The sequence below is a fragment of the Salmo trutta genome, chromosome 9 (assembly GCF_901001165.1).
Source record: "Salmo trutta chromosome 9, fSalTru1.1, whole genome shotgun sequence".
NCBI classification, from domain to species: domain Eukaryota; kingdom Metazoa; phylum Chordata; class Actinopteri; order Salmoniformes; family Salmonidae; genus Salmo; species Salmo trutta.
In genome coordinates, this window is record NC_042965.1 from 31,470,185 (window position 1) to 31,489,049 (window position 18,865).

Here is an 18,865-nt window from a genome sequence, read left to right on the forward strand (position 1 = left end):
TGTGGTAAAGGGGTAAGTTTTCATGTGCACGTAATGCCCCTGTCAAGCCCCAGTTTCCACACTTTGCTCGAAGGTGAGGTGAAGGTACGTACCATGTACTCTGCTATTGTGATCTCTGTGCCTTTTTATGAACTGTGTGGTCCAGTAGAGGGCGACAAAATGCCACAACATTGACCGTTGTCCCATGATTAAATAGGTTCACAAGAAAATATCAAAATATTTGAGAATCAGCTGTCATGTGATGTAATCTGTGGGAGAATGTTGGGTGTGTGTTTGCATATATTTTACTCAGAATAGATTATTCCCAGATGGTAGTTTTTTTTTCTTACAAGTATGTTGTGAATTTTCATAACTCCAAACTAGCAACACGAAGCCAGTTTTACATTCAAAACCTTTCATTGTGCATTCATTTTGTTTGTAGACATTTTTCACCACACAACCATTAATCTAAAATATGTTTACTGTGAAATATAATACGTCCATTGGTTTAATCACCAAAATACAACAATTTAGTCATTTAAAAAACTGTTAATCCAATAGCAAAACATTTAAGATCAATGTTTTAAAATTGTTCTTTGAATGTATTATGCTGCAGTACTGTAAATTACTGTACTGTTTTCACATTAGGCAATACATTTGCACTACCCATCAAAAATTGACTGAACATCAAATTTCCATAATTTCTGTCCCATGTGTGATCAGAGATGTGATCATTGAAGACATATTTCACAATGTAATCAAATGAAAGAAAGTAAAGTAACAATGTTTAGCTGGGTGATTTGAAAAGTCATAGTCAATCGATCAATAATATAATAACACTCAGCAAAAATGTTTATCTTTAATTTACAATCTTAGAAACTATGAGAATAGAAAGGTTCAGAACTTTTGTGAAACATCACAGCACAGTTGAAAAATATATGGCAATTAGAAATCAAAACTGGATGGTTTTCAGAGATAGATGAGAGGGGTTGAGGGTAGCTGAACAAAAAAATATAACTAATGTAAAATATACCATGTCCATAAAATGTATATAGTATGTAAAAGCCTAAGTACTCTTGTCCATTACTTTACTCCAATTAGGGGAGGGGTGATAGGGTTAGGGGAAAATAATAAAGAAGGAAAATATTTTTAATAAAAACAAATGTATACACCTCAAAATACCAGAAACAACAATGCAATGCACCCACTAGTGGTCAAAAGGTTTTTGGCACTCTAAAGATACTGTATGGTACACTATTCTGTGGGGATGAATTACAGTACCATTCGAAATACAGCAATGTTCCCAGAATTAACCGTAATTTATAGTCTGCTGCAGTAAAATGTTCCAGAGTTTTTTTTACTGTTGGTCTGGATTGAAATCATAGCACGCTCCATCCATGGCCTGAATGAGGGTGGTACACTCATGGGGATGTATTTCTTTCTGTTTTGGACTTTCTGTATTATTTGCATATTAGTATTGTATTGATATTGTATAACTGCACTGTAGGAGCTACAAACAATAGCATTTCACTGCACCTGCTGTAACATCTGCTAATCTGTGTATGTGACCAATAAACTTTGATTTGATTTGTTGCATACAGTATATCTCTGATCTTGTCAATATCAGATTTGTATAAAACTTACTCTGAAGTAAAATCATAAGTCATCATCATAGTAGTACATTCGAGTATATAAAATTATTTTTGTTTCTACTTTACAGACGTATTGTACATTTTCATTACAGTTTTTTTCAATCACTTTGGCAATTTTTTCAGATGTACAGTATTAAAGTAAAACAACTCTAAGGTGATAACACTTGTAATGCCCCTATCTTATGTTCAGCACTTTTAATTGTGCACACATTTTTCAGCCCTGAGTCATTCAGGGAAAATCTAAGTTTTCCGTGAAATATCATGAGCACATTTTGCTTAGTCACCAATACACCAGATAGTGATAGGCTCACCATTTAGTCATTTTAACTACCATTTAATACAATAGCAAAAAATTAAAGATACAAATTTCAAATCTGTTCTTTTTAAAGTGCTGAATGGAAAGAATAGTAGGTGGTAAATATCATTTTCCATATAGTATTTGACTTTAAAAAAAAAAGTGTCCAATGGCAGGTTGTGAGCAAGTTGAGAAATATGTCAGCCTTACAGTTTTATTGTCCTCATACAGTACATACATAAGACAATCAGAAGTAGGGGTATTGTAAAGCAGTTGACTACAGTAAAAACTTAGCAAGGTGTTGTATGCCTTTTATGCCCCATGCAACATTGTACAAGATCACCTTTTCTACGTGACTTGTCAACTGATGCAGTATCGCCTGTCTCTCTGCTTGAAATTCATCAGCTTACAGTGTATCAATGAAATTCAGATAATGAATGGAATATATTGTTATATACAACCCAGGTATTTCAGCATCGCCTTGTACACTACACTATACTGTTTATTTTAATCGCTATGGTACTATTTTCACAACTATGTGGTGAATTTTCAAAACTCTTAGTACAGAACTCCAAACTGGTAACACGTAACACAGACAGTTTTACATTCAAAACCTTTCATTGTGCATCCATTTTGTTTGTAGACATATTTCACCACACAACCATTGATCCAACATATACGTTTACTGTAAACTATAATGAGTGCATTGGTTTAATCACCAAAACATCCTGCTGCTCTGAATCGTTCCATTTCTCCAAACTTCAAATGTTGAAGTTAAGGGTTACGTTTAGGCACTCTTTCTGAATGATTAAGGTATGGGTTAAAGTTTGGGACAGGGTTAAAACATTAAGTTTAGGCACTCTTTCTGAATGATTAAGGTATGGGTTAAAGTTTGGGACAGGGTTAAAATATTAAGTTTAGGCACTCTTTCTGAATGATTAAGGTATGGGTTAAAGTTTGGGACAGGGTTAAAACATTAAGTTTAGGCACTCTTTCTGAATGATTAAGGTATGGGTTAAAGTTTGGGACAGGGTTAAAACATTAAGTTTAGGCACTCTTTCTGAATTATTAAGGTATGGGTTAAAGTTTGGGACAGGGTTAAAACATTAAGTTTAGGCACTCTTTCTGAATGATTAAGGTATGGGTTAAAGTTTGGGACAGGGTTAAAACATTAAGTTTAGGCACTCTTTCTGAATGATTAAGGTATGGGTTAAAGTTTGGGACAAGGTTAAAACATTAAGTTTAGGCACTCTTTCTGAATGATTAAGGTATGGGTTAAAGTTTGGGACAGGGTTAAAACATTAAGTTTAGGCACTCTTTCTGAATGATTAAGGTATGGGTTAAAGTTTGGGACAGGGTTAAAACATTAAGTTTAGGCACTCATTCTGAATGGTTAAGATAAGGATTAAGGTTTGGGATACATTTCAAACAAAACCAATCACGACTGGGATCAAACATGCAATCTTCTGATCCAGAGTCATGTAATTACAGCCATTCAGCAGCCCTGTACACAACACCTTAGCAAAACCCAAGCTTACTTTATGGCAACAGAGCTCCCTCTCACCTCTAGTGGCCGGTTTTGAAGGTATTTCCCGGTGTCTTCAGGACATGGATAGACGTCCAATTTCGACGTCAATCTTGAATGATCTCCTTGTTCTGAAGAAAGCCAGCATGTATTTTCAAACACTACAAAAGTAAGTCGTCTTGATTTAGCTGTGAGGAAATGCATGAGAGCCTTTCTACATTAAGTCATTAAACATTCTGAATTTGATACAGAGAGGTAGAGACTACATCTGACAAGTTCTCCGTTTTGTCCAAAACTGAAATGGAAGCTGTAGCTTGATCTGATTGGATTTAATTTGGTGTATGTTTTTGTGTGGCCTTGTGTGTGTGTGTGTGTTTGTTTGTTTGTTTGTTTGTGTGTATTGTTTATGTAGCCTTCAGTGTGTGTGTGTGTGTGTGTGTGTGTGTGTGTGTGTGTGTGTGTGTGTGTGTGTGTGTGTGTGTGTGTGTGTGTGTGTGTGTGTGTGTGTGTGTGGAGGAGGGGCTATGGATTGCCTATTCCCCGGTCATTCCCCAGTGTGTATTTCTGGCTGAGGAGCTGTAGTGTGGTCAAAGCAGACTGAGTCAGAGTTTGTAGTGTCAGGCAGACAGGCAGTTCTAAAGGGCTAGTCTGTGTGCTATGGATTTCATGGAGGTGTTTTTTGTCTCTCTTGGCACTGCAGTCATTGTCTTTTATGGAGTGAAAATGGTCCGCTTCGCTAAGATGTTTCATCCCAGAGTTTGGTTCCCGCAGCCAGAGTCCTTCTTTACATCCATGGGAGAGTGGGCAGGTAAGCTCTGAGTGTGTGTTTATGTGTGTGTGTTGACATGTTTAACTATACTTGTGGGGTGTGTGTGTGTGTGTGTGTGTGTGTGTGTGTGTGTGTGTGTGTGTGTGTGTGTGTGTGTGTGTGTGTGTGTGTGTGTGTGTGTGTGTGTGTGTGTGTGTGTGTGTGTGTGTGTGTTCACTGAATATTGCCATTGGAGGCGAAAGTAAGTTATTGTATAAGTAAGTAATTAGGAAGAATCATCTGTAAGTAATGTCTCATGAAGTGGTTAAACATTTATATGAAAATGTTATACTTGAATGCCTTTCCCTGTAACACCCTGTGGCATCAAACCTCTGACTAGCTGGCTCTAAGGTATTGCACTTGATGTAAAGAAGTGTGGCAACTTGTGGTCACAGTGTGATCTCACTGTGCAAATTATACTGAAGGGCAACGAGTTCCATCTGGACCCAGATTAAACCCATTCATTTTTTCCCCAGATCATTAAATGTCTGGGTGCCTGGGGAACACTGTAAGGTCATTCACAGCCCAGTGGTTCAGTTAGGAGATTTTAAAGGGACAATCAGCAGTTGCTGTATCAATTTTTGGACTTATATTATAAATTAATAATATTCACCCATTGATTCTTGAAGAATATAACTTCTAAATGCCTCATGAGTTTAGTTCTACGGTCATACCCCATCAGAACCTAAAAGATACGCATTTTATAAGCCAATGTTTGTAAATAAAGTAAACGTAAACAAACACTATATAGCCTCAAAACATAGTTAAAACTAAAATGTTGATATCATGGATGGTCAGTTCTTGTATCCATAGCTCTGTCTATGAATTTGAGAGTGGTTACATTTCTTCAGCTGTAAGATCAGCTGTAAGGTGTAAGGTTCCTCACTGTTTTATTTGGCGCATGTGACTAATAAAATTTGATTTGATTTGATTTTGATTTGTTCCGTCAGCTTTTTACTGAAACAGGGGCGGGGATTACACTTTGTTATTGTTTCTACTGCTGATTGTCCCTTTAATTAATAAAGAATAGAGGGGAGTTTTGGTGAGTGAATTAAAGTTGTTTTTAACACAACTATCAATGTCATGCCATAACTATCAATGTCATGCCATAACTATCAATGTCATGACACAGCTATCAATGCCATTTTAATGTCACAGATTTTTGGGGGGTTTGTATCATTTGATTTACACAACATGCCTACCACTTTGAAGATGCAAAATTATTTTTATTGTGAAACAAACAAGAAATAACACGAAAAAAAACAGAAAACCTGAGCGTGCATAACTATTCACCCACCCAAAGTCAATACTTTGTAGAACCATCTTTTGCAGCAATTACAGCTGCAAGTCTCTTGGGGTATGTCTATTTAAGCTTGGCACATCTAGCCACTAGGATTTTTGCCCATTCTTCAAGGCAAAACTGCTCCAGCTTCTTCAAGTTGGATGGGTTCCGCTGGTGTACAGCAATCTTACCACAGATTCTCAATTGGATTGAGATGCCGATGGCAGCATGATGCTGACACCACCATGCTTCACTGTGGGGATGGTGCTTTGGGGGTGATGAGAGGGGTTGGGTTTGCACCAGACATAGCGTTTTCATTGATGGCCAAAAAGCTAAATTTTTGTCTCATCTGACCAGAGTACTTTCTTCCATATGTTTGGGGAGTCTCCCACATGCCTTTTGGCAAACACCAAATGTGTTTGCTTATTTTTCTCTTTATGCAATGGCTTTTTTCTGGCCACTCTTCCGTAAAGCCCAGCTCTGTGGAGTGTACGGCTTAAAGTGGTCCTATGGACAGATACTCCAATCTCCACTGTGGAGCTTTGCAGCTCCTTCAGGGTCATCTTCGGTCTCTTTGTTGCCTCTCTGATTAATGCCCTCCTTGCCTGGTCCGTGAGATTTGGTGGGCGGCCCTCTCTTGGCAGGTTTGTTGTGGTGCCATATTCTTTCAATTTTTAAAAATAATGGATTTAATGGTGGTCCGTGGGATGTTCAAAGTTTTGGATATATTTTTTTATAGCCCAACCCTGATCTGTACTTCTCCACAACTTTGTCCTTGACCTGTTTGGAGAGCTCCTTGGTAATCATTGTGTCACTTGCTTGGTGGTGCCCCTTGCTTAGTGGTGTTGCAGACTCTGGGGCCTTTCAGAACAGGTGTATATATACCGAGATTATGTTACAGATCATGTGACACTTAGATTGCACACAGGTGGACTTTATTTAGCTAATTATGTGACTTCTGATGGTAATTGGTTGCACCCGATCTTATGTAGGGGCTTCATAGCAAAGGGGGTGAATACATATGCATGCACCATTTTTTTTTTGATTTACATAGTCAGACTTACAGCGCCTTCAGGAAGTATTCACACCCCTTTACTTTTTTGACATTTTGTTGTGTTACAAAGCGGGATTAAAAAGGATTTAATTGTTATTTTTTCGTCAACAATCTACACACACTACTCTGTAATGTCAAAGTGGAAGAAAAATTCTAAGATTTGTAATAATAAATATGAAAAAGAAAACACTATCTTGATTAGATAATTGTTCAACCCTGTGAGTCAATACATGTTAGAATAACATTTGGCAGAGATTACAGCTGTGAGTTTTTCTGGGTAAATCTCTAAGAGTTTTGCACACCTGGATTGTACAATATTTAACATTATAATTTTTTAAATTCTTCATGCTCTGTCAAGTTGGTTGTTGATCATTGCTATACAGCCATTTTCAAGTCTTGCCATATATTTCAAGCGAACAGTGGTACTTAGTGATGTGTTGTGTTGGATTTTCCCAAAACATAACGCTTAATTTAAAAGTTAATTTCTTTGCCACATGATTTGCAGTATTACTTTAGTGCATGATTTTAAAAATGTATATTGTGTACAGCCTTCCTTCTTTTCACTCTGTCAAATAGGTTTGTATTGTGAAGTAATTGTGCACTCTCCTCAAACAATAGCATGGTAATCTTTCACTGTAATAGCTACTGTAAATTGGACAGTGACATTAGATTAACAAGAATTTAAGCTTTCGGCCCAAATCTGATACAGTTGAAGTCAGAAGTTTACATACACTTAGGTTGGAGTCATTAAAACTTGTTTTTCAACCACTCCACAAATTTCTTGTTAACAAACTATAGTTTTGGCAAGTCGGTTAGGACATCTACTTTGTGCATGACACAAGTAATTTTTCCAACAATTGTTTACAGACAGATTATTTCACTTATAATTCACTGTATCACAATTCCAGTGGGTCAGAAGTTTACATACACTAAGTTGACTGTGCCTTTTAAACAGCTTGGAAAATTCCAGAAAATTATGTCATGGCATTAAAAGCTTCTGATAGGCTAATTGACATCATTTGAGTCAATTGGAGGTGTACCTGTGGATGTATTTCAAGACCTACCTTCAAACTCAGTGCCTCTTTGCTTGACATCATGGAAAAATCGAAAGAAATCAGCCAAGACCTCAGAAAAAAATGGTAGACCTCCACAAGTCTGGTTCATCCTTGGGAGCAATTTCCAAATGCCTTAAGGTACCACGTTCATCTGTACAAACAATAGTACGCAAGTATAAACACCATGGGACCACATAGCTGTCCTACCGCTCAGGAAGTCTTCTGTCTCCTAGAGATGAATGTACTTTGCTGTTGTTCTGGGATTGATTTGCACTTTTCGCACCAAAGAACCTTGTGAAGATGCTGGAGGAAACAGGTGCAAAAGTATCTATATCCACAGTAAAACGAGTCCTATATCGACATAACCTGAAAGGCCGCTCAGCATGGAAGAGGCCACTGCTCCAAAACCGCCATAAAAAAGCCAGACTACGGTTTGTAATTGCACATGGGGACAAAGATCGTACTTTTTGGAGAAATGTTCTCTGGTCTGATGAAACAAAAATAGAACTGTTTGGCCATAATGACCATCATTATGTTTGGTGGAAAAAGGGGGACACTTGCAAGCCGAAGAACACCATCCCAACCATGAAGCACGGGGGTGGCAGCATCATGTTGTGGGGGTGCTTTGCTGCAGGAGGGACTGGTGCACTTCACAAAATAGATGGCATCATGAGGTAGGAAAATTATGTGGCTATATTGAAGCAACATCTCAAGACATCTGCCAGGAAGTTAAAGCTTGGTTGCAAAATTGTCTTCCAAATGGACAATGACCCCAAGCATACTTCCAAAGTTGTGCAAAATGGCTTAAGGACAACAAAGTCAAGGTATTGGAGTGGCCATCACAAAGCCCTGACCTTGTCCTATAGAAGGTTTGTGGGCAGAGCTGAAAAAGCGGGTGCGAGCAAGGAGGCCTACAAACCTGACTCAGTTACACCTGCGGAAATAAATAATTATCTGTACTATTATTCTGACATTTCACATGCTTAAAATAAAGTGGTGATCCTAACTGACCTAAAACAGGGAACTTTTACTGGAATTAAATGTCAGGAATTGTGAAAAACGGAGTTTAAATGTATTTGGCTAAGGTGTATGTAAACTTCCAACCTCAAATGTAGATGAGATCATTTTAAAATTATGTTTAACACCGAAATCATGTTAAACACTATTATTGCACACAGAGTGAGTCAATGAAACATATTATGTGACTTGTTAAGCAAATGTTTACTACTGAATTTATTTAGGCTTGCCATAACAAAAGGGTTGTATACTTATTGATTCAAGACATTTCAGCTTTTCATTTTTGATTTATTTTGAAAAACATAATTTCACTTTGACATCATGGGTATTGTGTGCAGGCCAGTGATCTAAATTGAATCCATAAAAAAAAATCAGTCTGTAACACAACAAAATGTGGAAAGGATGTGAATACTTTCTGAAGGCACTGTATATAGTCAGACTTATATAGTCAGACTTATCAGGCCCTCTATGGGAGTGGCTGAAAGTCTCCGAGTCAGTTTCCTAAAAGATCATATCCTGACTGACCTAATATTATACCACACGGTATGGGACATTGAGGGCTACGCAATCAAAATACATACACGCCAACACACAGGGACACACACAACTAGTCCTGTGGTCCTGAGGGAGCAGTCAACGTGTGTTACTAAGTCCTCTTCTCCTCCTTTGAGTGTGTTCTGCCTCCCACAGTGCTATAAACTGTGGTGTTCTCTTTCCCCATAAAGGACCAACAATACGCAGCCTGACCACCTCCCTTTTCCCAAGCTCTGCTTCTATTCCATTCCAATCCACACAGGGGGAAAAAAGTAATTAGAACAGTATGTTCCGGAGCGTATTATCCTCTTCCTTCTCCTTAACCTGGAGGAGTCTTTCAAGCTCATTTGAAATCAAATGAACATACGTTTGTTTCTCTTCCTCCCTTTCCTTTCACTATCAAGCCTTTTTGAGTGTTTGTGACATGTTTGGTTAGAGTGTGTGTGTGTGTGTGTATGTGTGTGTTTGTGTAGCCTTCAGTGTGTGTTTTTTTTGTTGTGTGTGTTTGTGTAGCCTTCAGTATCCCATACCGTGTTGTTTCTAATTCTTCCTCTGTGGGAAGTTTCTGGTGTGTCAAGATGTGCTTTGCATTTGTTCTTGCTTCATCTCTCTGCCCTGAAGCAATGCAGGAGAAGACAGGAGTCAAGAGGAGGAAAACAGACAGTCTGGACATTGTACATTCAGAGGAGACTGGATATACTTCAGCTAGCTACTGAGGGAGAAAGACACACAGGCTAGCTTGGACAGCCCTAAGACCACTCAGTTCCGTTAAGATACTGCTGCCTTTGTTATATTAATGTCAATAACCAATGCTCCCTTAACATCCCTCCCTTCCCCTCAGAGTGGAACATACCAGGGCTTCTGTGGTAGAGTTTGGTTCGAAGGTTCTCGAAGGCTGGAGTTGCTATTCTGAACTTTTATGTTCACTATCACTGTGTGTGTGTGTGTGTGTGTGTGTGTGTGTGTGTGTGTGTGTGTGTGTGTGTGTGTGTGTGTGTGTGTGTGTGTGTGTGTGTGTGTGTGTGTGTGTGTGTGTGTGTGTGTGTGTGTGTGTGTGTGTGTGTGTGTTCCCAAGCATATACAATTAGTGAATTGCATTAGACAAACACAAACAACGAGATTCTTCTGGCCTGTTGGTTTACCGAGGCATTTGTTCGCTCTTCAAGCCAGGCACTGCCTCATGGTCAGAAAGTATGGATGAGTTTGTTACTGGGACCACAGAGAAATAAACACTGGACTGCAAATACCGCAGCAATATAGAAAACACTCCAAATTAATTCTGCAGTTTATGAAAGTAATGTATCTCTTTTGCTAGCATGACACTGCTAGCATGACACTGTATAAAAATTAATAGTCCAAATCTGAAATTATAGTGTTTTGCTTAGTTGCCCAACACAATTCACCCTGAATTCTATTTGGAGAGAGTTCTACTTAAGTGATAATGCCTGAGAAGCTGGCAAAACTTAGTCTCGGGCCGGCAAACCGGGCCAATATATTCACCAAACACCGGCTTCGAGGGCATTATCACATTTATACAACGGGTTACCAACATTTTGATTAATTTATCCATACTATTTAATATTTCCAAAATATATATTTCCGACACAAATCTAGGGTTGCTACCCAAGCCAGCTGGTCATTCGTTCTATCGGTTCGGTTGCCAGAGATGCGACCCAGTTGTTCAGTCTTTTTGTTCTTTACCTATGGATGCAACCCAGACGTTCATTCTAAATGTTCCATTGCTGTACTGGCTGACAACGTTCTTATCCCTTGCTTGCTAGATAGCCAACTATGGCTAACTTACAGTCACGTCAAACAGTGCAGCCAGAATAATAGTTTAAGCTGTTTTCTAGTGACGTTTATTTGGATACATCCATAACAATGAGCTAATGAAGCACGATTTCGCCTGGCATAGAACATGTGCTCTCTCGTCAGGACACTGTTGTTCAGAGGAGCTAGCCAACAACACAGCTAACACAATAACCTCAAACTGAAGCTGGAAAGACTGCAAACTAGCTGCTCTTCGTTTCACCTTTTTTCAAATTGACATTTCTTTGTAAATATCCAGAAAAATGATGCCAGCTGATTCATGACTTCAACTGGCTGAGAAACTCTGCCTGCCTGTCTCTCTCTCGTCCCGAACCCGACACGTTCATTACTATGGGACAGCTGGAGATCAAATTTAAATATTGAAACAATGTTTTATTAAGTGTCAGAGAGACAGAAAGCAAGGTTTGTACAAATCTCTGCTGTTGAAAACTAAATGTTAGTCTAAAACAAATGTGAGATAATGTCTAGATGTTTTTTATAGTGGAGATCAAGTTTATAAGGTGCCTGGCTGGGCTGATGAGACAGTGGATTGCAGTCAGATGGAACAGAGTAAATAGGCATTTAACGTTGTAGATTTAGCCGGTGGTAACTTGTGGAATAGACACCAGCTGGAATGCAGTTTTAACCAATCAGCATTCAGCATTAGACACACCCATTGTATAATGTCAAACATCTGACAGTGCTATAAAACACACAGACAGTTCTAGAATGAGTACATACTGCATGTGTGTGCGTGTATGTGTGCGTATGTGTGTGTGCGTGAACAGAAATCAGACGCATCAGGACAAAGGTCAAATTAAACACACAGAGACTGATCTCCTGTTGGTTCTCTGTCCTTGCGGTCCTTTTATCAGAACTGAGGAACACGCTGTATGTATATGAGTACACTGTGTCAGGACAAGATAGCACATGCAAACAAACACAGAAGAAAATTCCTATTTTTATTGTCTGCAGAAGAGGAGAGGGAAGAGGAAAGGGAAGTTCTAAGTGGAGCAGTACACCCATGCTGTGGTGAATGAAGCCTGTGCTGGTGGGAAATGTTACTGCCTGGTTACTTCTATCAGCTATGTGGAAAGAGATTTTCCAGTGACATCCTATCCCATCTTCCTCTGTTGCAGTGGTCACTGGTGGGTCAGACGGAATAGGGAGGGCATATGCCTTTGAAGTAAGTTCCCATTGTTGTTTCTGATGATGCCTGTGACATCCCACCTGTCCATCACTATCTCCTACGGTTTGAAGCTACCTGTCTGTCCATCACTAACTCCTGTGGTTCAATCCCACCTGTCCATCACTAACTCCTGTGGTTCAACTCTACCTGTCTGTCCATCACTAACTCCTGCGGTTCAACCCTACCTGTCTGTCCATCACTAACTTTGGTGGTCAATCCTACCTGTCTGTCCATCACTAACTCCGGTGGTTCAACCCTGCCTGTCTGTCCATCACTAACTCCTGTGGTTCAACCCTACCTGTCTGTCCATCACTAACTCCGGTGGTTCAACCCTGCCTGTCTGTCCATCACTAACTCCTGTGGTTCAACTCTACCTGTCGTTACATCACTAACTCCTGTAATTCAACTCTACCTGTCGTTCCATCACTAACTCCTGCGGTTAAACCCTACCTGTCGTTCCATCACTAACTCCTGTGGTTCAACCCTACCTGTTGTTTCATCACTAACTCCTGTGGTTCAACCCTACCTGTTGTTTCATCACTAACTCCTGTGGTTCAACCCTACCTGTCTGTCCATCACTAACTCCTGCGGTTCAAACCTACCTGTCTGTCCATCACTAACTCCTGCGGTTCAACCCTACCTGTTGTTTCATCACAAACTCCTGCGGTTCAACCCTACCTGTCTGTCCATCACTAACTCCTGTGGTTCAACCCTACCTGTCTGTCCATCACTAACTCCTGCGGTTCAACCCTACCTGTCTGTCCATCACTAACTCCTGTGGTTCAATCCTACCTGTTGTTCCATCACTAACTCCTGTGGTTCAACCCTACCTGTCTGTCCATCACTAACTCCTGTGGTTCAACCCTACCTGTCTGTCCATCACTAACTCCTGCGGTTCAACCCTACCTGTTGTTTCATCACAAACTCCTGCGGTTCAACCCTACCTGTCTGTCCATCACTAACTCCTGTGGTTCAACCCTACCTGTCTGTCCATCACTAACTCCTGTGGTTCAACCCTACCTGTCTGTCCATCACTAACTCCTGCGGTTCAAACCTACCTGTCTGTCCATCACTAACTCCTGCGGTTCAACCCTACCTGTTGTTTCATCACAAACTCCTGCGGTTCAACCCTACCTGTCTGTCCATCACTAACTCCTGTGGTTCAACCCTACCTGTCTGTCCATCACTAACTCCTGTGGTTCAACCCTACCTGTCTGTCCATCACTAACTCCTGCGGTTCAACTCTACCTGTCTGTCCATCACTAACTCCTGCGGTTCAACCCTACCTGTTGTTTCATCACAAACTCCTGCGGTTCAACCCTACCTGTCTGTCCATCACTAACTCCTGTGGTTCAAAACTACCTGTCTGTCCATCACTAACTCCTGAGGTTCAACCCTACCTGTCTGTCCATCACTAACTCCTGGGGTTCAACCCTACCTGTTGTTCCATCACTAACTCCTGTGGTTCAACCCTACCTGTCTGTCCATCACTAACTCCTGTGGTTCAACCCTACCTGTCTGTCCATCACTAACTCCTGTGGTTCAACCCTACCTGTTGTTCCATCACTAACTCCTGTGGTTCAACCCTACCTGTCTGTCCATCACTAACTCCTGTGGTTCAAACTACCTGTTGTTCCATCACTAACTCCTGTGGTTCAACCCTACCTGTCTGTCCATCACTAACTCCTGTGGTTCAACCCTACCTGTCGTTTCATCTCTAACTCCTGTGGTTCAACTCTACCTGTCTATCTATCACTAACTCCTGTGGTTCAATCCCACTTGTGCAGCTGGCAGGACGTGGGCTGAACGTGGTGATCCTGAGCAGAACCAAGGACAAACTGGATCGGGTGGCACTGGAGATAGGTGGGTGGAACTAACATCCTTCTTCTTCTTGTTCTGGGATGAGCAACATTGTCATTGGGGACTGTTTAGATGTTAGGTCAATGGGATCAATGACGTATCTATTGATCTTCATTCTGTGACATTGCTCTTTCACAGAAGAAACCACGGGTCAGAAAGTGAAAGTGATCGTAGCCGACTTCACTGAGGATGACATGTACGAGTGCATTGAGGCGAAGCTGAAAGGCTTAAATATTGGTGTATTAGGTACGTGGTTTTCAGATTTTTATAAGTGCAGTATGTCGTGTAATTCAGTTGTATTTATTGTAAATGTTAAAAATGAGATTATAAACGGGGTGGTTTGAGCTCTAAATGCTGATTGGCTGAAAGTCATGGTATATCAGACTAAATTCCACGGCTATGACAAAAAATATATATATTTTTACGGTTCTAATTACGTTGGTAACCGGTTTTAATAGCAATAAGGCACAATAAGGGTTTGTGGTATATGGCCAATATACCACAGCTAACGGCTGTATCAAGGTACTCCGTGTTGCATTGTGCATTCAGAACAGCCCTAAGCCAAGGTTCACTGGCCATATACCACACCTCCTTGGGACTTATTGCTTAAGTATAGTATTATAAATAAAACAAGGAGAAATAATGATCTCCAAAAATGGTCTATCTAATGCCAATGAAAGTTAACATCCAATCCACACAGTGAATAACGTGGGGATTCTACCCAGTCATATTCCCTGCAAGTTCCTGCAGACTAAAGACCTGGAACAGGTGAGAGGAGACAGACACTATTGGTTATCTATTAGCCTGTCCTCGTACCTCACATGTCTTCTCACCTACATTGATGTTACCTGGTGGGAGACGGAAGACAAGGAAAGGGAAACATACTTCACTATTGTATTTTTTTTCCTTCCAGAAAATTACTGAAGTGATCAACTGCAATGTGAAAGCCTTGGTCAAGGTGGGTAGACCTACTGATATTGAATTCCATCAGGTGTTTATGCTTAAAAGGTATAACTCAGGATGTTGGCAATGACGCCCTTTATCTACTTCCCCAGAGTCAGATGAACTCTTGGATACCATTTTTATGTCTCTGTGTGCAGTATGAGGGAAGTTATAGGTTGTTTCACGGGCCAATGCTAAGTAGCGTTAGCGCAATGAGTGGAAGTCTATGGGTATCACTTTAGGTGTCTTCTTGTTTTTAACGGACTTGTCTTATACTTTATCCCACAGATGTGCCAAATAGTCCTGCCAGGGATGGAGATAAGGTGTTTTGGAGAGAGGTTTTCCTCAATATAATATTGAGACTTCACACTGTCAATTAATCAAAAGTCTAGTTTACTGAAATGGTCTGTTAATTGCTTGATGAACATATGTTGATGAATGTTAGGAGTAGAGCTTGAGTAGTCCTGACCAGAGCCATGTATTTGGATGTATATTCTCTTATGTCCTTACAGAGGGAAGGGAATGATCGTGAACATCTCCTCTGGTGTGGCCAGTGTTCCTTCCCCCATATACACCATGTACTGTGCATCAAAGGCTAGTACAGATCTGCTCTGTCTTTCATTTTGAAATTGCTTCACTTAGCTTAATTTAAGTACAGGATGATCAGTAAGTTGTTGAAAAATGATTCTGGAATTAGTAGTTTGTGTAACAAATAATCAAAGTGATTTCAACGTTTCTATGTGTCGGTCTTTGTCCAGGTGTTTGTGGAGAGGTTCTCTCAAGGTCTGCAGGCTGAATATAAAGCTAAAGGAGTCATGATACAGGTGCAGTGATACATCTAAGCATCAGTGTGCATGGATCTATTTTACATTCATATGAAAAGGGGGAAGGGTGCTCAAATGATCCGTATGTGCACTGACTGAGCTGGGGTCAATTCTATAGAAATTCAGTCAGTTTAGCAGGTGAATTGAAATTCTAGCTAAATCAATCATTTAAAAAAGTACTCAAGGGAAATAAATGGCACTTTTCAATTGGAAGTTGAATTCACTTGACTGAATTGAAATGGAACTGACCTCTGACTTTGTCTGCTCTATTTGTCTGATTTACTCTATTTATCTTTCCTGTATCTCTGTCTCACAGGCAGTGGCTCCATTTGGCGTGTCCACCCCCATGACGGGCTACCAGAAGCCCAACATGGTGACCCTGACAGCGGAGGACTTTGTCAGGTCGTCCCTGGAGTACCTCCTAGCCGGGGACAAGACCTACGGCAGCATCTGTCACACAGTACTGGTAAAATACATGAGAACATTTACAGATATGGAAAGGAGAAGTGTTTACAGTGTATAGTCAGTGCCATCACTGAAACCATGCCACTTGCCTCTCTCTCTCCTGCAGGGTTGGATGGTAAAGACTGTTCCCAAGCAGATCCTCCATAGTGAGAGCATGCAGGACAGTCTACTGGAGTATGTGAAGAAAAGACTGGGGAAATAGGTGATAGATCACTTGCAACACATACACTATTTTATCATCATATACTGTGCTTTCAGAAAGTATAGCACCCCTTGACTTTTTCCACATTTTGTTGTGTTACGGCCTGAAATTGATTAAATTGAGATTGTGTAAATGGCCCATAATGTTTTTAGACATTTTTACAAATGAATAAAAATTAAAAGCTGAAATTTCTTGAGTCAATAGGTATTCAACCCCTTTGTTATGGCAAGCCTAAATAAGTTCATGAGTAAAAATGTCCTTAACAAGTCAATAAGTTGCATGGACTCACTCTGTGCTCAATAATAATGTTTAACATGATTGTTGAATAACTACCTCATCTCTGTACCCCACACATACAATTGTCTGTAAGTTTCAGTCGAGCAGTGAATTTCAAAACACAGATTCAACCAGAAAGACCAGGGAGGCTTTCCAATGCCTCGCAAAGAAGGGCACCTATTGTCAATGGGTAAAAATAAAAAAGCAGATATTGAATATCCCTTTGAGCATGCCAAAGTTATTAATTACACTTTGTCACTTCAAATTAAAACTTCTTAGGGTTAGGCCCCTTTTTTCTCAATTTCCGCCTGAATGACGTGCCCAAAGTAAACTGCCTGTAGCTCAGGCCCTGAAGCCAGGATATGCATATACTTGGTACCATTGGAAAGACAACACTTTGAAGTTTGTAGAAATGTAAAAATTATGTAGGAGAATATAACACAATAGATATGGTAGGAGAAAATCCAAAGAAAAACCAATCAGACATTTCTTTGTTTTGAGAGACCATCCTCAGAATGGCAAGCACGAGGTTTTTTTGAAAATTAGCTCCCTGGATGCAATTCCTATGGCTTCCACATGATGTCAGGAGTCTATGTTCAAGGTGTCAGGCTTGTAACTTCAAAAATGAAGAAGAAATATCAGTTTTAGTACAGGGACACAGTCTTGGAAATTCGTGTTTGCGCGTGCCATGAAGACAGGACGCACCTGATAAAATCGGTTTCCTATTGAACATACTTCTTTCCGTAAGAAATATTATAGTTTGAATACATTTTAGGGTATCTGAGGGGTAAATAGAAACTTATTTTGACTTATTGAAACAACATTTAGGGGTAGATTTTTGGATTCCTTTCTCTGCATGTTGAACGAGTGGATTACTTAAATTGACAGCGCCTTTGGATGACAAATCAGAGGAAGATTTTCAGAAAGTAAGTGAATATTTAATCGCTATTTGTGAATTTATGAAACCTGTGCCGGTGAAAAAATATTTTGATGTGGGGCGCCGTCCTCAAACAATCGCATGGCATGCTTTCGCTGTAATAGCTACTGTAAATCGGACAGTGCAGTTAGATTAACAAGAATTGAAGCTTTCAACCGATAGAAGACATATGTACCTAAATGTTTAATATCCATGATTATTTATTTGAATTGCGCGCCCTCCAGTTTCACCAGAAGTTGTCCCGCTAGCGGGATGCCTAGCCCCTTACACCCAGTCATTGCAAAGATACAGGTGTCCTTTGTAACTCAGTTGCCGGAGAAGAAGGAAACCACTCAGGGATTTCACCATGAGGCCATTGGTGACTTTAAAACAGTTAGAGTTTAATGGCTGTGATTGGAGAAAACTGAGGATTGATCAACAACATTGCAGTTACTCCTCAATGCTGACAGAGTGAAAATAAGGAAGCCTGTACAGAATAAAACATATTCCAAAACATGCATCCTGTTTGCAACAAGGCACTAAATACTGCAAAAAATGTGGCAGTTAACTTTTTTTCCTGAATACAAAGTGTTATGTTTGTGGCAAATCCAATACAACACATTTCTAAGTACCACTCCATATTTTCAAATGTAGTGGTGGTTGCATCGTGTTATGGGTATGCTTGTAATTGTTAAGGTATAACGGCTCTCGTTGTTAGAAGTAGAAGTGGACCAAAGCGCAGCGTGATAAGTGTTCATGATTCTTTATTTTCACAACACACTCAAACCAAAATAACAAAAGGCGAAAAAACGAAAGCGCACAGTTCTGTCAGGCAACCGAATGCTAAACAGAAAATAACCTCCCACAAACACAGGAAGAAAACAGGCTGCCTAAGTATGATTCCCAATCAGAGACAACGATAGACAGCTGCCTCTGATTGGGAACCACACTCGGCCCAAAAACAAAGAAACAGAAAACATAGATTTTCCCACCTGAGTCATGCCCTGACCTAATCAAACATAGAGAATAATAAGGATCTCTATGGTCAGGGCGTGACAGTACTCCCCCCCCAAAGGTGCGGACTCCGGCCGCAAACCTGAACCTATAGGGGAGGGTCCGGGTGGGCATCTCCTCTTGGTGGAGGCTCCGGTGCGGGACACAGATCCCCCTCCGCTTGGGGT

At 40.2% G+C, this 18,865-nt stretch overlaps 1 protein-coding gene across 2 annotated transcripts; it reads left to right on the forward strand.

The window, feature by feature from the left end:
• Positions 1 to 4,002: 4,002 nt before the first annotated feature.
• Positions 4,003 to 16,623, forward strand: LOC115200402 (testosterone 17-beta-dehydrogenase 3). 2 transcript variants are annotated; one of them, XM_029763453.1, is made up of 11 exons: positions 4,003 to 4,259; positions 12,150 to 12,196; positions 13,987 to 14,062; positions 14,198 to 14,305; positions 14,760 to 14,827; positions 14,973 to 15,017; positions 15,290 to 15,339; positions 15,514 to 15,595; positions 15,760 to 15,825; positions 16,142 to 16,291; positions 16,397 to 16,623. In XM_029763453.1, exons 1-11 carry the CDS (start codon positions 4,109 to 4,111, stop codon positions 16,490 to 16,492), a joined length of 939 nt encoding a protein of 312 aa, XP_029619313.1. In that variant the 5' UTR covers positions 4,003 to 4,108; the 3' UTR covers positions 16,493 to 16,623. The 2 variants fall into 2 exon arrangements, with proteins under 2 accessions (XP_029619313.1, XP_029619314.1); XM_029763454.1 differs by having other exon boundaries at positions 15,290 to 15,324.
• The last annotated feature ends 2,242 nt before the right edge of the window (positions 16,624 to 18,865 follow it).